The 22,375-nt window shown below is 44.2% G+C and overlaps 1 protein-coding gene across 1 annotated transcript in view; it reads left to right on the forward strand.

Moving 5' to 3' along the window:
• Prkce (protein kinase C epsilon) overlaps positions 1–22,375 on the forward strand; it is a 477,543-nt gene that overhangs the window by 162,319 nt on the left and 292,849 nt on the right. Inside the window, exon 2 of the mRNA XM_026385723.2 lies at positions 17,198–17,261. Coding sequence (XP_026241508.1) covers positions 17,198–17,261 — 64 coding nt within the window. The remainder of the gene's footprint in view (positions 1–17,197; positions 17,262–22,375) is intronic.

The following is a 22,375-nucleotide window of genomic DNA, read 5'->3' on the forward strand; positions in this document are numbered from 1 at the left end:
TTTCTAGGAGAGGTAGTGGTGGATTTCCACAGGTTTGACTGGGTACCAGGGGATGCATTACACTCCAGAATAATCACCCCATAGCAATAAAATTGGGACAGAGAGCAGAAAGAAAAGTCATGAGTGAACCATGGTGGTAGGTGCCACTAGCTGCGTGGTTCAGGTGCCACCTGCAGGCTTTCTAAGAGAGCAGCTTCCATCTGTCTGTAATTGTGCTTCAGGTGTACCACACCTGTTCCTTTGGCTGTCTTGTGTTTCTGTCCCAAGTTGCTCCGGGACTCACTTCCACCTCTGAACTGTGCTCTAAATGTGCTTGCTGAGAAGAGCTAGGACGTGCGGAACTGGCAGCCACCCAGGCGTCTGAGATGCATGTGCTCTGGGCAGGTGCCTCTGTCCCCGTGCTGGTAAAGATTTTGCTCAGTCAGTGCCCACGCAGAGGGTAGCAGCTCCTGGGGCGAGCGAGCACGTGGCATCTGGCTGGGCTGGGCCGATCTTGGCCCTCGGAGCACATGCTCACGGGCTTGCTGGCTTTCCCTTGGCACCTCGTGGCAGCTGGCAGGCTCGTTTCACACCCAGAGGCCATCCCATGTGGTGCTGAGTCTGCACCCCTGGCTGTCTATGGGGCACAGCTGAGCGTGCCACGTAGAAGTTTCCCAGGGTTGGTTGTGGTGAGGTAATCTCAGGGCGATCAAAGGGAACCAGGGATAATTTGCAGGCTCCATCAGGATAGTCCTGTTGTTTGCACAATTAGTTCCATTAGTCCTCCCCAATCATGGAAGGTAAACAGACACGCTTTGATGTCAGGGAAAACGTCTTTACGAAGAAAGGCAAGGATGAAGTGATCAGCTCCTTTTCTCCAAAGCACTTATCATTATAAATTCTGAACAAGGTTTTAATAACAACCACTCCCTGCTGCCTCGGAAGGAGAGGACTAAGAAAAGAGCTGGGGAGACCCTCAGGGGGACATCGTGACTCCCAGAATGCATACCTGTAGCCTGGGGAGTTATCCATCCTTGTGTCCCCCACAGGGACACAGATGGGTGTCAAGGACTCATTCCCCAACTGAGATCTTTAGGAAAACCAGGGCTTGACCTTTGACCACTGTCCAGTGGAGTGTTCACATTGGTTTCCTGTCACCCTCACCCCTCTCCTCCCTTGGCTTTTTCCTCCTTCTCCTCCTCCTCCTCCTCCTCCTCCTCCTCCTCCTCCTCTTCCTCCTCCTTATCTTTGTATTTTGGAAAATTTCAAACATACTCAGAAGTAGAGCAGAAAATGTCCAACTTTCTAGTTGGTATTTAATTATCCCCACCCCCTCCCTCTGTGTGGTATTTCTTACTTTTTGAGTGTTGCTCATCTGTTCATGATGGGGTTCCTGGGAGTTCTGATAGAGATTCCTTGTCTCTTCTTCCTTAGAAGTTGAATGGGTCAACAATCTGGGTCTACGTGGAGGTTTTCTGAGACTAGGAAGGAACAAGGCAGAAGTGGTTGGGGGAGATTGGCCAGTGGAACCCTGGAAAAGGCAGAAGAATGTGGCCCATTTGGTGGGCTGGATGGATTCAGCAGTATGCTTTGCCTTTTCATTTTTATTCATTGTTGTTTACAAAGCCACTACCTTTAGCAAACCTGCCAACTCTGGACCCCCCCCCCCCCCAGAATGAATGGAGTGGTAATTGTGTCCATTCAGCAGCTATATCAACAGCCTCTTCACCTTGCCCCTTTGTCATGTCCTGTTTTAAGCCACGAAGGTACACCTAAGGGACTTGGTGATTCTGCAGTGTAGGAGGGAACTGGGGCAGGGGCCTGTGCCCCAGTCTTTCACTCCAGTCAAAAGACCAGGGACTTGGGACACCCGTTGCAGACCCCCTCACTTCATCCTGATAGAAGTTTGGAGCTGGGGTGCTTGGTGGTGGAGGATGGGACATGTAGGTACCCTAGAGCAGCTGCAGCAGGCAGACAGGTTTCCCAGCCACAGGAAATGTCTTTATGCTAACTTCAAACGTTGGTTCAGTTTTTCTATCTTTTTTTCCTCACCACACAAACCCCACCTTGCAAAGTGTTCAGAGTTAGTTTGTTGGTGTAAGAAATCAGTGTTATGACTAGATTAAAAACAACTATATTGTGTCTGTGAGTGTATGTGTGTGTGTGAGAGTGTATGTGTGTGTGTTTTAAGAGGATGACATATATATGTCTCTTTTGAAGACAAAAGACTAAAAAAGACAAAAAATAAAAACAAAAAGAACAAAAGCCTTTATACTCTGTGTGTCTGGGGCCAGTGTGTGTGTGTGTGTGTGTGTGTGTGTGTGTGTTGTTGGTGGTGGTGGTTTGGAGAGAGGAAGGAGGGAAGTCAAAGTAGACTCCACCCAGGGCAGCAGAGGTCAGGCCTCTGTACTGAGGTCTGACATCTGGGCAGCTCTGTCCTCGTCTTCCTGATCTCTGTTGGAGGGCATTTGGGGTTAATCCTGATTCCTCCAGTTTCATGAATCAAACTGTAGATCTACATCCCTTATCAAAAACCCACAGGGCCAGATTTGCTTAGAAAGTCAGACTTTTTTGAATTTTAGAAGGTTGATAGAGCATATATTTTGTATACCATGTATCACCCCTTCATGATCATCCTTCATTATCAAATAAATTAATATTTCTATATCACAAATGTGTAAATATTCACATTAAGTGAAATAAATATAGATAATAAGTATCCTTGTGTTAATTTGGGTCAGCTTTTTTTGACAATTGATCTTGATCCAAACTTCAAAAGAACTTTCAGATTTTAAAACTATCTGGCTGTCAGAATTGTGGGTCAGGCATTGTGGATCTGTGCCATCTGTCTGCCTGCACAGATAACCAAATTTATACTTTATGCTAGGACCTTTCCCCTGAACTTCAGATTGGTTTTATCTAGTTGTTCCCAGCTGTGGACATTAAGTCTGTGTTAACCTGCTCCTGATGCCCATGCCCATCCTGTTCTCTGCCCTGCTCAGTGGGGGGCACGTCCATGTTTTGCTCAGGCCAGAAATCTCTGTGCACTGCCTAACTCTCTTACCCTGTGTGCAAACCCTCAGCATACCCTTTTGGTTCAAAATATACGCACACTCTGGCCAATTCCCATGACTGCCAACCTTTCCTCGCCACCATTCTTTCTTGCCTGGATCATTGTGATGGCCTCCTAAGGGGCCTTCTTGCTTCCTCATTTGTGCCTAAGCTTTGCTCTCCACATGGCACATGGCATCCTGATGAGTTCTTTTAAAGTGGGAGTCACAGCATGCACTGCTGAGCTCAAACTCTGCTGAGGACGCCCATGCCACTCAGAGCCATAGAGTATTTGCCACATGCCACCTCTTTGACCTCAGCTTCTGCAGCTTCCTCCACTTGATCCCAGTTATTCCCATATCCACTGACTCCTGGCAAAGGCTAACTAAGATCTGTCCTATCTCCCAGTCTTTACACTTGCTCCTCTCTCTGCCCCAGATGTGCTCAGGGCTGATCCTTCCAGTAATCAGGAAGGTTTTCCTTGATGACCTGGGATCAATTAACATAGTCTCCAAACCCAGACTTTGAACTTGCTTTTTTTTTTCTTGCAAATAAGGCATATAATACTCTAAGTGAAAGACAATCAAAAGCAAAACAAATTAGAAAAGCTCTATTGAGGAAACTGGGTTTCAGTTTCTTCTATCCTAAACAAAGCATTGATGGATGGCTATAAGGATAGACTTAAAAGTTTTAAACTTTATTTCCCTTTGATGTCCTAGGAGGGCTGAGAACCTCCTTTGTGCTTGGGGAGTGGTTTCTTTCTTCTACTTACTGGGAGCCCTGCCACCTCTTAATTAATTAACAATTGTAAATGGCCCTAAGCACTCTGGGTCTGAGCTCACAGAATCCCTCTCCTGTGGTCTGGAACACATCACAAGTGATAGAACCTTTATCTGCACTGGCCCAGATTCCATGTGGAAATCTAATATCCAGGACAGAAAGCCACACCTAGAAAGTGGCCTTCTGACATGCAGAGCATGAACACGCTATTTTCAGATCCCCTTGGCTGTGCACTTCAGCAAGCATCTTCCCTGCTAAGAGGTTGGTGTGGGCTTCGGTGGTGGAAGTCTCCTTTACTGTCTGGCTGAGTGAACCTGTTCATTTGTAAAGGCCCAGACATTGTAAGAGTGGATAGCAGGAGTTGCCCATTTTCACAGGGTAGCTAGTCCTGGCTTTTCATATGTAATTTGTACCTGAAAATGTTTGTATTCATTTAGTTACAGAAATCAGTTGAACGTTCTGAGATGATCATTAGATTCTGTGGAAACGTGGACTCCATCCCAGAAATTAAAAAAACTGTGCCACACTTCTTAATTACCTCTCCTTTACCATCTTGACACATAAAAGTTTTAAAATTTTGCTACTTTTAAAATTCAGCACAGAGGGTTGAATGTCTGATTGAAGGGAAAAATATCACTGATTTTGATCTGCTTTATTAATTGCATTTTGATTTCAATGAAATAAGTTTGAGGACTTTGCTTGGTTTTCTTAAAACCAGCATTTTTTTTCTTTCTTTCTTTTTTTTTTTTCTGTTTTATTGGATGTTCAAGACAATAGGGGAATATATTCCAAAGAATGGCTGTGGAAACCAAGACGGTAGCACTCTGCAGCTAGGTGAGGGGCACTGTATGGTGACTTCATAATGGAAGCTTGTCACTTGATCAATGAGTTCTTTGTGGCCATGACAATTTGTTACATGAGAAATAGTTTAGAGGTAACGTATAAAAAAACTATAGGGCTGAGTCACCCCACAAAATTGGAGATACATTATCATATAAAGAAGGACATGTGATCAAAGCAAAGGATTTTTAACCTAGTTTATGTTATTTGAAGCTTTTTCTTAGTGTGTTCAATCTGTACCCCTCTGAGGAATATACCAGCTCCTTATCATCATAATTGGTAATTGGGTTTGAGTGGGGCTGTTACCATTTGACCAGAAAATTACATTTTTAAAGAAATATGCAAATTTAGAAATGACTTCTCATTTTTAAATTCATACCTTAAAGAACTGAAAATTAAGATAAATGAGTTTATTTTTCTTTCTTTTAACTCTGAACAGTTTGCAGAGGTGCTTGAATGGTTGGCTCAACCTCATTGTGTCAGTTTTCTTACCTGCATATGGGGGATTGTGTTAGATAATGTCCTTATTTATTTTTAACCCCAAAGTTATAGTAGGAAGTAGGAAAAAAATAGAAAGTTTAGAGACTATAGATATATGCACAAAGAAATAGAAATCACACAGTAGTCCACTCCTCTGTAGATAGATAACCATCTTTTCCTTTGTGTGTGCATCTACCCCAAACACATCCTAGGTGTACAAAACTGGATCACAGAATACATATTCCTTTATGATCTAATTCTCCCACATAATACCATATTGTAATATCATTACATATTATTAAATATGATTCTAAAGATTTTTTTCATGATTATATGGTATCCAATAATTTGAACATTCTACAATTTATTTAAATAGTTTGCTATTACTAAAGAATTAGTTTCTAATTTTACACTCTTAAATGCTATAGTGAGCAGACACATTGGCACAAGCCTTTAATCCCAGCAGTTCAGGAGGCTGAGGCCAGCCTTAGCAACTTAGCAAGGCCCGAAGCAACTCAGGGAGATCCTGTCTCAAAATAAAAAAATAAATAAAAAGGGCTGGGGATGTGGCTCAATGGTTAAGTGTCCCTGGGTTCAATTCCTGGTACCAAATAAATAAATAAATAAATAAATAAATAAATAAATAAAATGCTGTATTGATCATCCTTGTAGTTAAATCTTTTTGCACATGTGTAATTTGGGATAAGTTCCCAGAAGTAGATTTGCAAGGTCAAGGGATTTTTTTTTTTTTTTTTTTTTTTTTTGCTATATAATGTCAAAATACTCTTTACAAAATCTGTGCCAATTTACACTTCATCAGCAGTGTGGAGCTGTGTCTGTTTCTCCCTGCTGTCCCCAACACTGCATATTATCCTTTCAGATGATGTGTTTTGGGAATTTCCATTCAAGGTGGCCTTAGAGCAAATGTGTTTGTTTCTTTGGCTGCTTAAAACTCCATCTAAGTAATAGAAAAGGAAGAAGGGTGGCAGGCCCATAGCCACTGAGCAAGCAAAGAGGAAGCCATAGTCACACCATTGCAGTGACTGTCCGGAAAGTGAGAGTAGAGGGCAGGGTGGTGACTGACGGAGCAGACTGGAGTCACCCAGGAGCCTTAGCCCAGAGCAGGGGCAGAGGGTCCTAGAGCCTACCACGAGCCAGTGAGTCTGCAGAGCGGGGCTCCAGGCTGGGGGACTGTGCTTTCTGCAGAGGGTGCGGATGAGCTCTGTGTCTGATGACCAGCATCTGAGGGGTTCTTTGCGTGGAATCACGTCCACCACTCTCACTGCAGAGGGATCTGGACTCCCAGGGTATAAAACTGGCAGGTTACTTGAAAGACCAATGGTACGATGGCTTGGGGAGAACCAGCAAAGCAGGGGTCCCTGCTCTAAGGGCAGCTCCCAGCATCTAACCCTAAGGGCAATTAGGGATGGTATCCTTAGAAAGGTGTGGTATTCATAAACAAACAAACAAACAAAAAAACCAGAAAGAGAGAGAGAGAGAGAGAGAGAGAGAGAGAACACCACAAAAACATAGGAAGGCACTTTTGGAAAGTCATCATATTGTCAGAAATAAATGCAGTGGAAGGATTATAGGATAAAGTCAAGGAGATCTCCTAGAATATGGAATAAAAAGATAAAAGAAATGGAAATCTATATTCCATATACCATATGGTGAGAGAACTAAAGATCAATCCAACATCTGCATGAGAGTTTCATAAAAAGAAGAAGGAAAACCAAGAGGCCAGTTTCAATGAATAAACAGAAGAGCATCTCCCACAAGTTATTTCATTCAGCACAATGGATCAGAAAAGACTCCATGACACACATCATCGTGAAATTTTAAAACACAGAGAGTAAAACAGATCCCAAACTTCCAGGGAATGAAAACAAAACAGGCAAACTAAGTGACATACTAAACAGAGCAGTCAAGCAGTATCAGCCTGTTGATAGTGTTGATGTTAGAAGGTTTTGATAGATTGTGATTTTTTTTTCCTTTTTTGGTACTGGGGATTGAACTCAGGGGCACTCAACCGCTGAGCCACATCCCCAGCCCTGTTTTGTATTTTATTTAGAGACAGGGTCTCACTGAGTTGCTTAGCATCTTGCCATTGCCGAGGCTGGCTTTGAACTTGTGCTCCTCCTGTCTCAGTCTCTCAAGCTGCTGGGATTACAGGTGTGCCCCTCCACGCCCAGCAGGTTGTGATTTTTTTTTAACCTAGAATTTTATATCTAGCCATATTATCAATTATGTGTGAAGACAGGTGGAAAGGTTTTCGATAATTGGTTTTCTATCCACTCTTGATCAGTATTTCAATCAGAATGCGCTCTATTAACAAAACCAAGGGAACGATCCAGAACAAAGAAGATAATGGATTCTAATAACAGTGGCTGCACACAGCTGAGCAGTGAAAGGATGTGCAGTTCTATAGCTGTGCAGCACAAGAGGGCAGTGAGGGCGGACGAGGGAGGACAGGACAGTGAGGGTCTCCAGAAGGGCAAACCCTGAGAGAAAATGACCCTAGGAAAACTTGAAGATCTGAGAAAGGCAACTGGTAGAGTGAAAAAGGAATAATCCACCTGAACTTGATGGTAAATCTATAACCCATTGAGTGGCATATGGGTTGCTACATTGGGCCAGTGGAAAGTGTATCTAATACAATTTACAAAGGCATCATATGTAAATACCACTAACTTGTTTTCAGACTTTAGTACCAATGTATACACATGGAACTTAATTCTGATTAGAGAACAGAATGTCAGTGCTGTCAACCTTGAGAATCCAAAGATAAAGACAGATGACAGATCTTTCCTTCCTCCTTTCCCTCTCTTTTCTAATCTTCTGCTCTTCCCTCCCTGTCTCTCTTCTCTCTTTCTTCCTTTCTCCTTCCCTCCCTTCCTCCTTTCTTTCTTTCCTTTCTGATTGAACCCAGCCTCATGTGTGCCAGACAAGCACTTTACCACAGAGCTATATCCTCAGCCCCCAAACTAAGAATTTGTGATGCATTATTATTATTTTTTGGAAAGGGAAGAGGAAGAAGGTTGTGAACTCGCCATGGTGGCCCATGCCTGTAATCTTAGCGGCTCGGGAGGCTGAGGCAGGAGGATCGCAAGTTCAAAGCCAGCCTTGTGAGGTGCTAAGCAACTCAGTGAGACCTGTCTCTAAATAAAATACAAAATGGGGCTGGGGATGTGGCTTAGTGGTCAAGTGCCCCTGTGTTCAATCCCTGGTACCACACACACACAAAAAAAGATTGTGAGTGAGCTATTCTTCATCTATCTCAGCTGCAGAGCAAGACAGAAATCAGGAAACTGAGGTACAGACATTTTATTCAGGAACATAGCTATAACTACCAGCAAAACCCAAGTAGGAATTATTAAAATCAGTTCCCTCTGGGGACCAATGGGACAGAGAACTATTGCTTCTCATCACAGGGAGACATGTAGCTTTTTGATTTCTTAAAACTAAACACATTACAATAGTTAGTTTTGGTTATATTTTAATTACTCAATAACATATAAATACATAATCCAAAAGAAAATTTGGCTAGTTTTGCAGGCAAAAGAAAACTATTTACCCTGGTTTTGTTTCTTTGCGCACCTAAACCAAGTCAGTTCAAAGTTGCTTCTGACTCTTAAATTTCATGCTTCCATAATTTTTATAAAATGGCTCCAACTATATGAAGAGAAGCAATGGCAAATAGGACTTGATGTACAGAATATCGCCATCCAGGAATGGTCCCTGGAGGCCATTTATTCCCTGAGGTTGGGCAGCCTGCATCACATCTGTGCTCAGTCTGAGCTGCCCAGCTGTCTTGCTTGTGGGTTTGGTGTGCTTTAAGCCAGCCTTTCAGGAGGGCAATGATAGGGCTTTGCTTTTGTTGCTCTTGTGTCCAAGAAGCAACTCTGTTATCATTATCCACACAGCATGGGCCCCAGGAACAGCTACAATTTGTTCTTTCACAGTCTCCTGGAGCACCTGCTGCTTGCTGGGCAGGTGCCAAGCTCCAGGGTAACAGTCGGGAGTGTTGGGTTTGGCGTTGGAGAGTCCTGCTTCCATCCACACTGCTCTTCTTCAGAGGATGAGAAGGTGGACAAGTTATTTCCATCTCTGAGCCTCAGTCTTGTCACCTATGCAGCTCTTAGGAATAAGGATATTCCTCCCTGGCTAGATAACACATGTAGAGTGCTCAGTAAAGGGTGTTTATCACAACTGTGATGCTTATTATGAATAAAACAATCTCTCTTTTAGAGAAACTCAAAGGGTTGGACAACAATGACAATATGTTTGATTTTGAAGGGAGTCATCTTTGTGAGCAGCCACTGGTGAAAGGTTCTGCTAGATTGTGATGTTATCAGACAGAAAAGTCCTGATACAAAGATGACATGTTTGTTGTTGCCAAGTCCTGAGCTGCTAAGTGAGTTTGCCTCTGTTCCATGTGGATTCGTTCAGTTCCACTTGGGCCTCATTATGGATTATCTGCCTTGTGTCCATCTCTGGATCAGGAACTGTGGAACCCTCAAGGAGGATGTGGTTTTGGATGTGGTTGAGGTGTTCATGGTTTGGGTGGAAATAATAACAATGACCCGGCAGTTAATGTCTGTGGGCAGCCAGCTGCATGTCAGGCACCGCTCCAAGAGCTTTGCCATCTTGTTGAATCCTCCCTGGCATCATAGTGACACTCTCAATCTATCAGATGAGGAAATCAAAGCCAGTGCCACACAGCTTATAATAGGCAGAGCTGGGATTTGAACCCCAGTCGACTAGCTTCAGAGCTATTCCTCTCCACCACTGAGATACACCGGCTTCACATAAGACATAGGAAATGTAAAATAAAACACACATCCAAATACACCCCGTGAGAGCGACCGTTCCAAATCAAAAAAGCAAACTGCAAAGTGCAGATTGAGAGCAGGGAGTCTATCTCTTCTGAATGTCTGGGGGAAGTGGCTACATTTTCCTGTGGTTTGTGCTCATTGCCTCCTCTTAGGGTACACAGTCCTGTCCTGCCATTTCCCACCAAGAATGCAGAAACACTATCCAGTGACCAGACCAGAGGATGCTTTGTAAACCATTATACCCTCTCCACCTTAGGTTTGGCACCTTCTTGTGTTTTCTCTGCTCAGGAGGGCATTTGTGCATGAAGTTATTTTTTAGCTACCTTCATCATCAGAGAGCGCCATCTCTTTTCAGGACCATTTCTGAGAGCCCCACTGAGGAGAGAAAGCAGGTGCTAACCTGAATTTGCTCCTTTTCCAGCACATCAAAAGGTAGGGTGTGGAACACAGGCCTCTGGTCCAGAAAATACGAGTTTCCCCAGAGATGATGGATGCAACTCAGCTGGTTCTATGACCTCAGCTGGTTCTGATGGTGATAGGAAAGCAATCTGCCAGCCAGATGCGAGGGAGCATTCTACAATGGGGGTGGGGGGTGTGGAAGTTTGAAACAGCTGCCAGGTGAAAGGGACATTTTGTTTTTTTTAAAAAAGGTATTCATTTAAACTTTGTAACAGGTTATCTTGGAACATACATTTCATTTTTTTATATTTATTTATTTTGATAGGAAGGATTGAACTGAGAGGTGCTCTACCCCGAGCTACATCCCCAGCCCTTTTTATTATAATTATTATTATTTTTTTTTAATTATGAGACAGGGTCTCACTGAGTTGCTTAGGTCCTTGCTAAGATGCTGAGGCTGGCCTCAAAATCACAATCCTCTTGCTTCAGCCTCCTAATGGTTCAAAAAGGTTAACAATCAGCTTCTTCTGATCTCTCTTGCTCTCATTCTGTAGTGTTTGCCTCTTGAGGCAGCCTCTATTTCCTATTGATTAGGACTCCTCCCAGAGACAGTTTGTCTTCAGAACAAGTGTGTGTGTACACCCACATACCCCCATGGCTGAAGAGCAAAACAAACATTTTGTCCCTTGCTTCCCCACCCTGCCACCCCCACTTAGTACACCCCAGAGATAGGTTCTATAATGTCAGTACAGTTTGATCTCTTTCATTCTTTTTCAGGACTTGTATTGTGATGCCTACGATGTACCAAAACTTATCTAAGCCGTCCTGCATTCATAAATATTTAGGTCACTGAGGTCATTAAAAAAAAAAAAACGTTCTAAAGCAGTTGGTCTAATTATCTTGTTTTATCTACAAGGAAACACAGATCTGCACACAGAGACAGAGTGAAGTAATTCAGTAGACTCTTGAACCTACATTTTGGAAGTGTTTTCTTGCTATTATTGTATTTTGATCACAGCCGACATGAGAAGGTGGCTGAGCTGTGTGCCTGTGAATGTGTTTGCACACGTGGGTGGGTGTGTGAATGTGCGCGCCCACGCGGGTAGGTGTGCATTATGTTGTGTGACAGATGTGCTCTGGAAAAACTCTGAATGAGTCTTTTTACTTTTAAACATGGAATATGAGATCTTAAATGCTCTGAGGGTGGGAAGATGATCTGTTATTTAAAGGAAACTTGGGCGGAATCCTTATGTGAAATGAGGACTTCATTTTTTTTTCCTTAAAAAAAAAAAAGATTCATTGAGATGTCGTTTACATTTAACGAAGTGCAGCTTGTTGCTCTCTGCCAGTGGGTGCATTCACTAAGCACCCTGACAACCAAGGAATAGAATGCTTCTGTCACCTCCCAAAGTGTCCCCTGTGTCTCTTGGTAGTCACGGCTACCTCTGACTCCAGGGGGTCACCCATGAGCTTTTTGAAATATAAATTAGTCTAGGACATCGCACAAGTGGAATTGGCTTAGCATCCATTTTCTCTGGTGTCTCTAGATAATTTTTTGGTATGATTGACTAAAGTTCCATTCCAGCACTGTTCGCTCATTCATGTACCTGTTGTAGGATGTTTGGGTCATTGACAGTTTGGGGCTGTGAGGAATGAAGCTACTGTGAACCTTTGTGTATAGGTTGATGGCTTCGAAGGTAAATCATCTCCATGATTCACCTGTGCAGATCCAGTTTTTAAATGTATTGAAGTAAAATAAGGCCATTCATTCATTCATTGAGGCAATGTGCACAAGTACGTATAAGGTCTCTCCTTTGTGCTGACAGACAGGTCCTGCCCTGCCGGGATATACACTAATGTCTTGGCCCTGCAGCGAAAGGGGTCTGAGAAAGAAATAGTCCTCTTCCCTGCTTTATTTTATGAAAAGTAGTCCATTTCAAGCCTGTTATCAGAGTGGAACCCTAAAAGTGTTGCATTACATGTTTACCCTCTGCCTTTTGACCGGTCAGTGCGCTCTACTAATGAAGTAGCAAATTCTTCCCCAAATGAAGAGTCTTTTATTAAATCAGCTGCTAATTTAAAAATCAGCACCACCAGCAGCTTAAACACTGCCACATTTTGGGCCTCTATGCTTGCTGTGTGATGTCCCACACTCTGCTGGCTCACCTCTGCTGTGCCAGGCTGTCTTCGGTTTGCAGTATGCCCAATGTGTGGGAGCAGTGAAAGGGGTGCAGGACTTGGGCCGTGGGTCCTCTGCTCTGGGAAAGAATCCCTTAGTCTCTTTTGATGGCTCCTTTTCCACCTCCTCCTTCACTCCCCGCCCTCCTCCAAGTGAAAAAGAAAAAGAAACAAACATTCAAAGATCCGGGACCTCAACAGTGGAACAAGGCCAGTGCAAAGCTCTCTGTCTCCTTCTTCTCCTTTCTGGAGTCTCTTTTTCTGATGCGACTTTGCGTGTCTCCAAGCTTCCTGCCTGAGGACAGCTGGAGAGGGAAGCAAAACTCAAATTGGGTGCGTGTGACCCCGTGGTCTGTCCCGGGGAAAGATTTGCTTCGTGGTTTCAGGTGAAAGTTGAGCTTGTGGTTAGGAGGAAGCTTGACTTTGAGTTTCTGGCCTCTCTTCCCTTGAACCCAATGACCCCTGAAACCCAGGCATGCAGACACCTGTGGATCACTTGGGACTGAGTATTGCACTGAGCAGGCAGCCCGGGGCTCGTGGGCAGGCGAGGCCTTCTGATTTTGCTCCCTGTTGGCAGAGTTCCCGCCCAGCAGGTGTGGTGTGCTGGGAGAAACAGCCAGGAGCTGAGGGTGTGGGTTTAGACCCTGCCCATTACCTCCAGGCTGCGCAGCTCCGGGGGACACATTCCCAGAAACAGGGTGTGCGAGATGCTGCCTGAACTTTTGCAGCTGGTGTGCCCCTCATGGCACACTGTGGAACAGAGTTGCCAATTACCTTCCTTCATCTCAGTTTTCTCATACGAAGGATGACGCTAAGAACACCTCTGTTGCCTTATAGGTTAATTGTCTGGAATAAATGAACGAAGGTATTCGAAGGGCTTTGAACATAGTCAGGTACGCCCCACGACTCTAACCTTGGTACTGTATTTGATATTCTCAACATATCTGTAGAGTCACGAGATGTCCTGGAAGAATATGTCATGATATCAACTTGGGGCGAGAAAATAGCCTTTTTTGTTAGGGGCAAGTTGGTTGTAGTAGAAAGAACACTGGACTGAGAAGCCCAATATTTGCAGGCTGGGCCTTTGAATAACAAAGGCAGCGGTCATGACTCTTTTGCTGTGTGATCTCATTGACCCTCACAATAGCCCAAATGACATGGGACTTGTTACTAGCTCCACATCACAGAACGGCAGTCTGAGTACAGAGGGTACTTGCTCACTTCAGGCCACCCACCAAGTCTACTTTCTCCCACCGCACGCACTCTAACGTTTGCATGCTGAGTGCTCTGCACACTTTCTCACATGATCCATTTTGCAGATGAACAAGCTGAGGCTGGTAGAGGCCACTCAGTGGGACACTCAGAAGGGACAACACTGGGCTTCAACTCTGGTCTGATGCCAAAGGCTGTGTTTGTCTCCTCGTGTTTGCCTGCCTGGCTTCTGGCCCTGGATGGAGGGATAGCCAAAGGCACTGTAGCTTGAAATAAGATCATTATCAAAGAAAACAGAGATGGTAACTTGGAAGACTGTCAAGGAAAGGTACCAGGTCTCAAAAGATTTGATGAATAGGGCTGCGCTGGAACAACTGGGAGGAACCCGGAGTACAGAGCGGGTTCAGAACTAACCCTGGGAAGGGCTGGAGGAGGTGGCGGGTCTGCTTTTATGTATTGCCAGTGCTGGGCACTGTTGCCCATTGACGGCTTTCAGGATTGTGCAGGGCTGGGCACCTACATTGCTTTATTTATCCAGGCCACATGATCATGAGTAGAATTTGTGATGAAACCAAGTTGCCTTGTGCTCAGTGACCACCCCTTGTGCTCAGCGACCCCTCCAGTCATCGCCATGGAAGTCCCGCCTCCCTAGATGGATTTTCAGAGCCTCCCCACTTGGCTGGCTGGGGTTTGGCCAGCACTCAGCGGCTATCTGCCCAGGCTGCAAAGCTCTTTGTTGCTTTTGGCATGTTTAATAGCTTAATTTCTATTTTTCTGTCGGGAAATGCAGTTCACCAGCCCCAAGGCAGCAGTAGGGCGCTCGAATGGTTTCTGATTGCTATCTTGAACGTTAATATCCTAATACGTTTGATTGTCAATGACTGGTCCTCCCAGCCACGAGTTCTCACTCCCCTTCTGCAAAGATAGGCTCACTGCCTGCCTCCGGACAGGCCCCGCCACCCATCTCGTTCCTGTGCTGTCCTCCTCCCTGCTTTTCCCAGATAGCATTGTATTTTGCCCATGAAGGCCACAATCGTGGGAAATCTTTGACTTGGAGGATATGAGAAAGTGTTTCATTTTGCTGGCGGGGTTGGGAGGGATGATCTAATCTACAAAAGGCATACATTATTTAAATTCCATACTTTGGGGGCAAGAGGGCCCCTGATAGTTTTGAACTTTGGCAGGGACAGGATTCTGGTTTGGCTCTGTTCAGAAGGACCAGTGGTTGGTTTTCCTGTTTGTAATTCAGCGCAGGGGCTGGGTAAGATTTGTGGTGGGGCCAGTATTAGTGGTGAGAGTTCTGGGGAACATTTTCTTTACCCATAAACTTAGAATCATGGACTCTTGGGGTGGAAGGGATGAGGAAAGTTATCTCATGGAATCATTAATTTGTTGGTTGGTTCCCATCTGGATCCGAGACTCAGTAAGCAAATCCAGTGGGATACCTGGAGGCAGTACAGATCTGCTCACTGCACTCCCTTATTCCTTCTCCAGACAGAGCACCTGAACTGTCACTAGTGGCTTTATTCATGAGACATGGAAGTTCCCTTTTAAAAAGAATGAAAATTCGAGGGAAACCTTAAATGCTCTCAGCCATTAAAGGCAAAGTCTGACAATGAAGTGGGGTTTAAAAGTGATTCTGGATGCCTGGATTTTTTTTTTTTTTTTTTTTTGGTAGGGTGAGAGAGGTTGGTGGGGGTTCAAGTTCAAGTTCAGTTTCTTTGCCTCATAGGCACTCACATGTGGTGCTCATGGTCTAGTCACCTCTGCTTCCCTTCTTCCTTGGGGATGAAGGCTTAGAGGGGTGAATGACCCAGGATAGGTTATGGATGTCCCAAACACAGAACCTTTTCCTAAGTTCAGGAATGTGTATTGTGCATTTCCTGACCAATAGACCATGAGCGCAGGGTGCAGATATGGCTATTATACTGACTAGCAGGGATGATGCTATGTGGACACTATGTTGGTTTAACAGGAGCCATGATTAGGACATGTCTGGTGTACTGTGGGTAATGAATTCTGACTGTGCATATCTGGAAAGGCTTCAGAGAGGAGGTGATAATTGACTTTGACCTTGAAGGAGGAGGAGGAATCCACCAGACTGCTTTTTCCTAAGTAGCTTGCTAAATGTGTAGTTGCTCCTTGTTGGGGACAATGGGAAAAAAATAAAAGAGGAGGGATAGTGGTTCCTGCCCTCCAGAGAATGCACAGCTTGTTGGGGGGAGCGAGCCTGGCACTTATGAACCAATTAGAGCTCTGTGTAGACAGATGGGATTGTGGGGGAGTGTGCAGCTAGCCAGGGGACTTGGTGATCCAAGCTTTCCAGAGTACTACTCTCTCATAGAGGGCCCAGTTCTGTAAGGAGAGTGCGGACCTTGCACAGATGTCTTAACTTCAAGAGACCCAGCCCTCTGATTTTTCTCTCACCGTGTGATTTTATCTAGTTAGCTGGATTTGAGGCAGGGAGGGAATAAGGTGGGGTAGGGAGAGAAGGTCAATGGTAAGAGGTTAGTGGTATTGACTTTCTCTTTACAACCTTAGTAGAAGTCTGGGCTTGCAAAGCATATTGTCTAGCCAGCACTGAGCCTGAGCGTGCAGTCCCCTGCATCTCGCATAAGCCTCACACACCTTCCCGAGCCTTTGTTTATGTTGTTTCTTCACCTGGAACTTCCTGGCTTTCTTGCTCATCAAGACTTCATAGGCTGCTTTTCTGTACCAGTTTTAGGCTCCTTGGGCCTGTCACCAGTTCTCCGTGCCTCATCACTGAGCTGGTACAGCACTGTTCTCTGCTTCTTAACTCCTTGATGAGGATATAAATCCTCTGAGTACAGGACTGGTGCCTTTTGCTTCTCTTACTTCCCCTGGAAGCAGTTGGTATAGAATGAAGAACACAAGTTTCTTTGGCTGGTCTTGGCATTGAATCTCAGCACTGCCACTCCTCTTGGGACCTAGAACCTGGACCACGGTTTCCTTATCTCAGATGAGATATAACAGGGTTTTTCAACCTTTGCACTGGTGCAGCGTTGGACTGGATGATTCTTTGTGGGGACTGTCCTATGCACTGTTAGGTGTTGAGCAGCCTCCCTAGCCTCTACCTTTAGATACCAGTTGTAGCATTCTCTTGCCAGTCATGACAATCAAAAACATCTCCAGATGTTTGCTAAGTGTTCCTTGTAGAGCAGAATCCATCCCAGTTGAGAACCACTCGGAAGATGCTACCTTTGGAGTATGCAGCAGACTTCTTAGTACTGCATCTGGGACACCATAGAGGTTCAGTCAATGTTGATTCTCTTTCATTCCTAATTCACTGGACACATTGTGGACCGAGGAATTGCCTGGCTCTGTGACTGTAGGATTCAGCAGTTTGGGATGGAAATGTCGTGGAACCCTTGAGTTGCCCACACAAAATGCACTAACCTGCACTGTGATCTTCTTAATTGCAGATTGATCTGGAGCCAGAAGGAAGAGTATATGTGATCATCGATCTCTCAGGGTCGTCAGGCGAAGGTAGGAGAGTGTGACTTCTCATCTGTGTCCTCTTCCATTGACCCTTGTCTTCCAGGTCTCTCCCTTCCCTTTTTTGGCTGAGACATACCACAGTGATATTTAACTAATTGGCATACTTTAAAGGAAATGGGTATTTTGAAGATGCTACGACTGTGTACCAAAAGGGACCAGCCATCTGTTAACTGGTGGAGCAGAGGGAAGATTTCTGACTTACCAAATGAGGCCAATAAAAGGCATTTCCGCAAGCAGTGTGCAAGGCAGGCTTTGGCGGAGTGGCAGCCTCTCCCAGGAGGCTTCTGTGGGGTTTGTGTGTGTGCCATAGAAGGAAGTAAAACCAGTTGGTCTAACGGTATTCAGAAATGAAACAAATAAGGTGTTAAACGTCAGGATCTTACTTCTTTAGAGCACTTATAGATTGTTTTGTCTGTTTTTTTTACCTAGCAAAAGCCCTGCTCTTAGAGAGGAATAAGGGGTGAGGGAACAGCTGCTCCTTCTGGCTGATTAGACAGCTTATGGATTTTTTCGGATAGCTGGACTTTCAGTCTCTCTTCTTTTTACTCCCTCTTCTTTCTCAATTTTTTTTTTCTTTGCTCACTAAATACCTTTTAAGGGTTTGTGCGGGATGGTGAAGACTGAGCAAACAGGGCAGAAGGAAAGGCTAGAAAATTAAACCTTATTCAGACAGGAGCAAAGGGATCCTGACCAACTTCAGCTTAGACAAGGATGGGAGTTAGGACTGAAACTCAGTTTGGGGAGCATCTTTCCTGTCGTGCTTTCTCTGGGCAGGGTATAGAACAATTAGTATTAATAACACGGCAGAGAGATTGGGAGACAGTAACCGTTTCCTCTTTGCAATGTGGAAAAAAAACCTAGGGGCTGTCTTCCAATTGGAAGGATGGCTTATCAGCTCTCCTAGATGGAAAGCTCCGGCCTTTCACAATAGCTCCCCCAGAATCCTGGGGCATCACAACCTCGTACACAGTCTCTAGGTGAGGGATTGGTGCTGAGGGAAGAGTATGTAAGCAAATTCAAAGTAGCTGGTGAAATGATCACACTTGAGCGTGGCGACCCATGGGTTTCATTTGGCTAATTAGTTGCCCAGTCTTCAACAGGTGTTCAGAATAATTTGATAATTGTGTATATCTAAGGATGACACCTAGAATCTAGTCCTCTTAATAAATCTCAATGATGTGGCACAGGTTTGAAGCTTTCAACATCCTTTGGGTATTGGGCACATACACTTTCTGCTTTTTATTGCAATTACATTTTGGCATTTCCAACTTCCCTTCTTTGCTTTTAGCACTGAACAGCCCAGAATAGAATCTGTTGTAGAAGATTTGAGGATGTAACAATATTTCGTATGAAATTCTAAGACCTCCAAGAGGGCCTGAAGGGAAGTAGAAGGACTACCAGTGTGCCTACCACCCAGGTTAAGAAATAAAGCAATCTAGCCCAGCAAGGTGCTTCATACCTTTAGTCCCAGTTATTTGGGAGGCTGAGGCAGAAGGATTGCTTGAGCTCAGGATCTCAATGCTAGCCTGGGAAATGCAGCAAGACCCTGTCTCAAAAAAACAAACAAACAAACAAAAAACCCAAGCAAACCACCAACAACAATAAATTAAAAAATAAATATGCCAGGCATGGTGGCACATGCCTATAATTCCAATAGCTCGAGAGGCTGAGGCAGGAGGATCATGAGTTCAAAGCCAGCCTCATCAAAAGTGAGGCACTAAGCAACTCAGTGACACCTTGCCTCTAAATAAAATACAAAACAGGTCTGGGAATGTGGTTCAGTGGTCAAGTGCTCCTGAGTTCAATCCCTGGTACCAAATAAATAAATAAATAAATAATAAAATAAAACAAAGCAGCTAGTAGGGTGAAGGCTTGTAGCTGCTTTTAACATCTGTGTAACATAATGTGTGATAAAGTTCACCAGACTTAAGGTTTTATAGTGACCTCCTAATTGTAGAAACCAGTGAGACATTTGATAGGCAAAAATCAATTCTCTTTTTTCCTTTTATATTCTTAATTAAACGTGTATTTCCTGTTCCAAGATGCTGGACAACCCATGGCAGGCTTAGATGATTTTCTTTTTCTTTGAAAAGATTAATGACTTGCAGAATTGTAGAAGGCATTCTTTTTTTTCTACATTAGAGGGAAAGGAGGTGGACGATGAATGAATAAATAAATCAAAAGCAATGGATTTTTTTACTTCTTGCTTCTATGGCTTATTGCTTGTGAATAGCCAAAACAATTTTCACTGGGTTAAATTCCGAGTCTATTTTTTTTTTTTATCTCTTTCATCTAAAGAAAATAGAGTTTACTTTAGAAATGCTGACACATGCCAGAATCTGTAAAGTGCTCTGAAGAAAAGAAGATGTGTTTTCACTCTTTTTTTTTTCCTGCTGTTCCCAGGACTCAGGGTCTCTCCTGTGGGTAGTAGATGGACTTGCAGTAATCCTTTTTTTGAAAATGATGTTGGGCTTTGTATTTATGGTGCCTACCTGTTTTCCCAGCCCTGTGGCTGGGATTGTGAGGGCTTTTGGTCCAGAGGTGGTTTGGGTTCTGGAAGGGTTGGGAGGGTGAGACAAGGACCTAGAGAATGAGAAACCATGACATTCCCTACCTGGATCACAGGCGAAGGGCCCAGGGGAAACACAGTCATCACAGAGGTCCTGTTGGAATTATAGACTGTAGACACAGGTTCTTGTCAAAGTCCCTTTCTTGAGTGAAAATACTAATTTTGCTCTGTGGTCAGGGTGAAAAGAGAGTTGAAATGAGACACAGCTGAAGTCTTGTCTCTCTCTTATTCTGTCTCAAGCCATCCTTTGGTTCCCCTGTGGCCAATGGTCCAGCTCCATCAATGGAAAAAAATGTACTCATAGAAATTGCACAAACTGCACAACACACCCACATTCCAAAGAGCTCAGAGAAATGTGTATGGGTGAGACAGTGCAAATATACCCCCTTCTTCTAGGATATGCTAAAAGATTCTTTCTCTTGCTAACATGCTGTTAGAAAGCCTTGGGTGTCTCCATCCGCTGTAGCTGAATATAATGTGATTTCTAACTGTCTAATAAAATTCCACTGCAGGCATGTCCTGTGCAGTTCACCATAATGGGATGTGACCAGTGTGTGCTTTCGCTAAACCAGGCAACCTAACCCCAGATGTAAAAGTTCAGGGCAGATGACAGTTAAGGTCATTTCTGGTCATATGATTTTGTCCTTTGGTATAATTTGAATAGACACTTGTCAAGAGCTCATGGCTGAGGGCTGGCTAATTTCTACAGGTATAGGGGTAAAGAGAAGTGGACTTTTTCAATCAGGTACAGGCCTAGAAACTTTACCTATATTATCCCAAGTGGCAAAACTACTCCCAGAATGCCCTTGTGTGAACCCCTATCTCAGGTGCTTCTTAGTGTTTTGCTTTCATCATAGATAAAATCCCATAAGCATGGTGCTCTGGGGTCACCAGATATTTAAATTAAAGTGTAATTAGCACAGGTAATAGAAACATAAATAGCAATTCTTAAATATGCAAATGATTGTTTCTTGCTGTGTATTCATGTTTTGTCCTTTTTTATAGCACGACTTGTGTATGATTTTTTATTCTTTATAATAATATGGCAATTTTTATTGATCATAGGCCTCCAGGTGAAAGATGGTCAGGGCCTGACTCAGGACTTATAGGCTCTCCTTCATGGTGCAGGGTTCATCCGGTGCAGGGTTCCATCCTGGTGCATGGTTCATCCGGGAGAGTTCTTCAGAGTCTAAACTGACAATAGATGTAACAGTAGGTCTCACTGGCATGTTTGGTTCGCCAAATTGTTTCTCCAATAACATGCAGAGGATGCAACTAATTTGAAGAATTTTGAAACATAAGCACCACAAATCATATGGTTAAATCAAGTTCTGGAGGGACTGTGTGTTGTGGAAGTAGATGATGAGAAGCAGGGACCTGGACTCATCCGCTTCCTATTTTATCTGTAGCCGCACAGGGCAGACAGCATTCAGTCTACCCTCTGGGAAGGAGCATAGCCTTAGGAGTCCATCAAACCTGGATGTAAATCCTGACTGTTGTGCTTATTAGCTTAGAGCTTCAGATTTCTCACCCATAATATGGGGATAATAGCACTGTGACGGGTACTGTGGCAGGGTTACTATAAGAACAGTGTCTTAGCCAGGCTGGCACACATCTGTAATCCCAGCTATTTGGGAGTCTGAGGCAGGAGGATCGCAAGTTTAAGGTGAGTCCAAGTAACTTGGTGAGACCGTGAATCAAAATTTTTTTAAAAAAATTAATAACTAAAAAGGGCTTGGGATGTAGCCCAGTGTTAGAGCACCCCTGATTCAATCTCCAGTAGCACAATCAAAAGGAAGCAGAGGAGAACTGTTCCTGGGCACAGTGCCCTTCAATACAGGAGATGCTCAAGAATGCCTGAAAGCCCGGGAGAAGGGAGGGCAGGGGGTGGGCACAGTTCTAGGCAGTCACCTTGGGAGCAGCAGGTGAGGTGTTCAAGGAAACAGTTCAAGGGTAGGTTTCTGGCTGTGGGCATGTTCATCAGACCCAGGAACAGGGCAGAGTCAAAAAGAGGCAAGCTATGGGACAATAGATCTGTCAGGGAGTAAGGGACTGCTTTTTTTTGCTGAGTTCAGGCCTTGCTGTGTTTTGACTCCATCCTCTCTTTCTTCACCCTTCCCCAAATGAAGGAATTCCCAGAAGGACCCTCTCCAGCATTCCTGAGCTACTCACTTAGGTCCTTAGGTCTTTAATGTCAGGAACTTCTCCTTGTTGGAGCCTGACTTATATCCCGGCCTGCTGCGTGCAGACTGAGAGCATGTGGTACCCTTGCTCTCCCAGACCCCGGGGGGAAAGCCCTTCATCTCTTTGGAGGCAGTTATTAAACCTGTCTTCTTGAGACTGAATCCATCTAATTCCTTGACTTTTCTGAAGGGATATTTCAGAAATCTTAACACATCTTTTTTAGTTCTCTTCTAGACTTTTCTAAGGTTGCACTGAGACAGATGTGATCAAACCAGCTATGGTTCCAGAAAGAGAACAAGCGTGTCAAGATTATAGCTTTACCAAATGCCTGACAGTGTTAGCTCCAGGT

This window comes from Urocitellus parryii, chromosome 12 (assembly GCF_045843805.1).
Source record: "Urocitellus parryii isolate mUroPar1 chromosome 12, mUroPar1.hap1, whole genome shotgun sequence".
Lineage (NCBI taxonomy): Eukaryota > Metazoa > Chordata > Mammalia > Rodentia > Sciuridae > Urocitellus > Urocitellus parryii.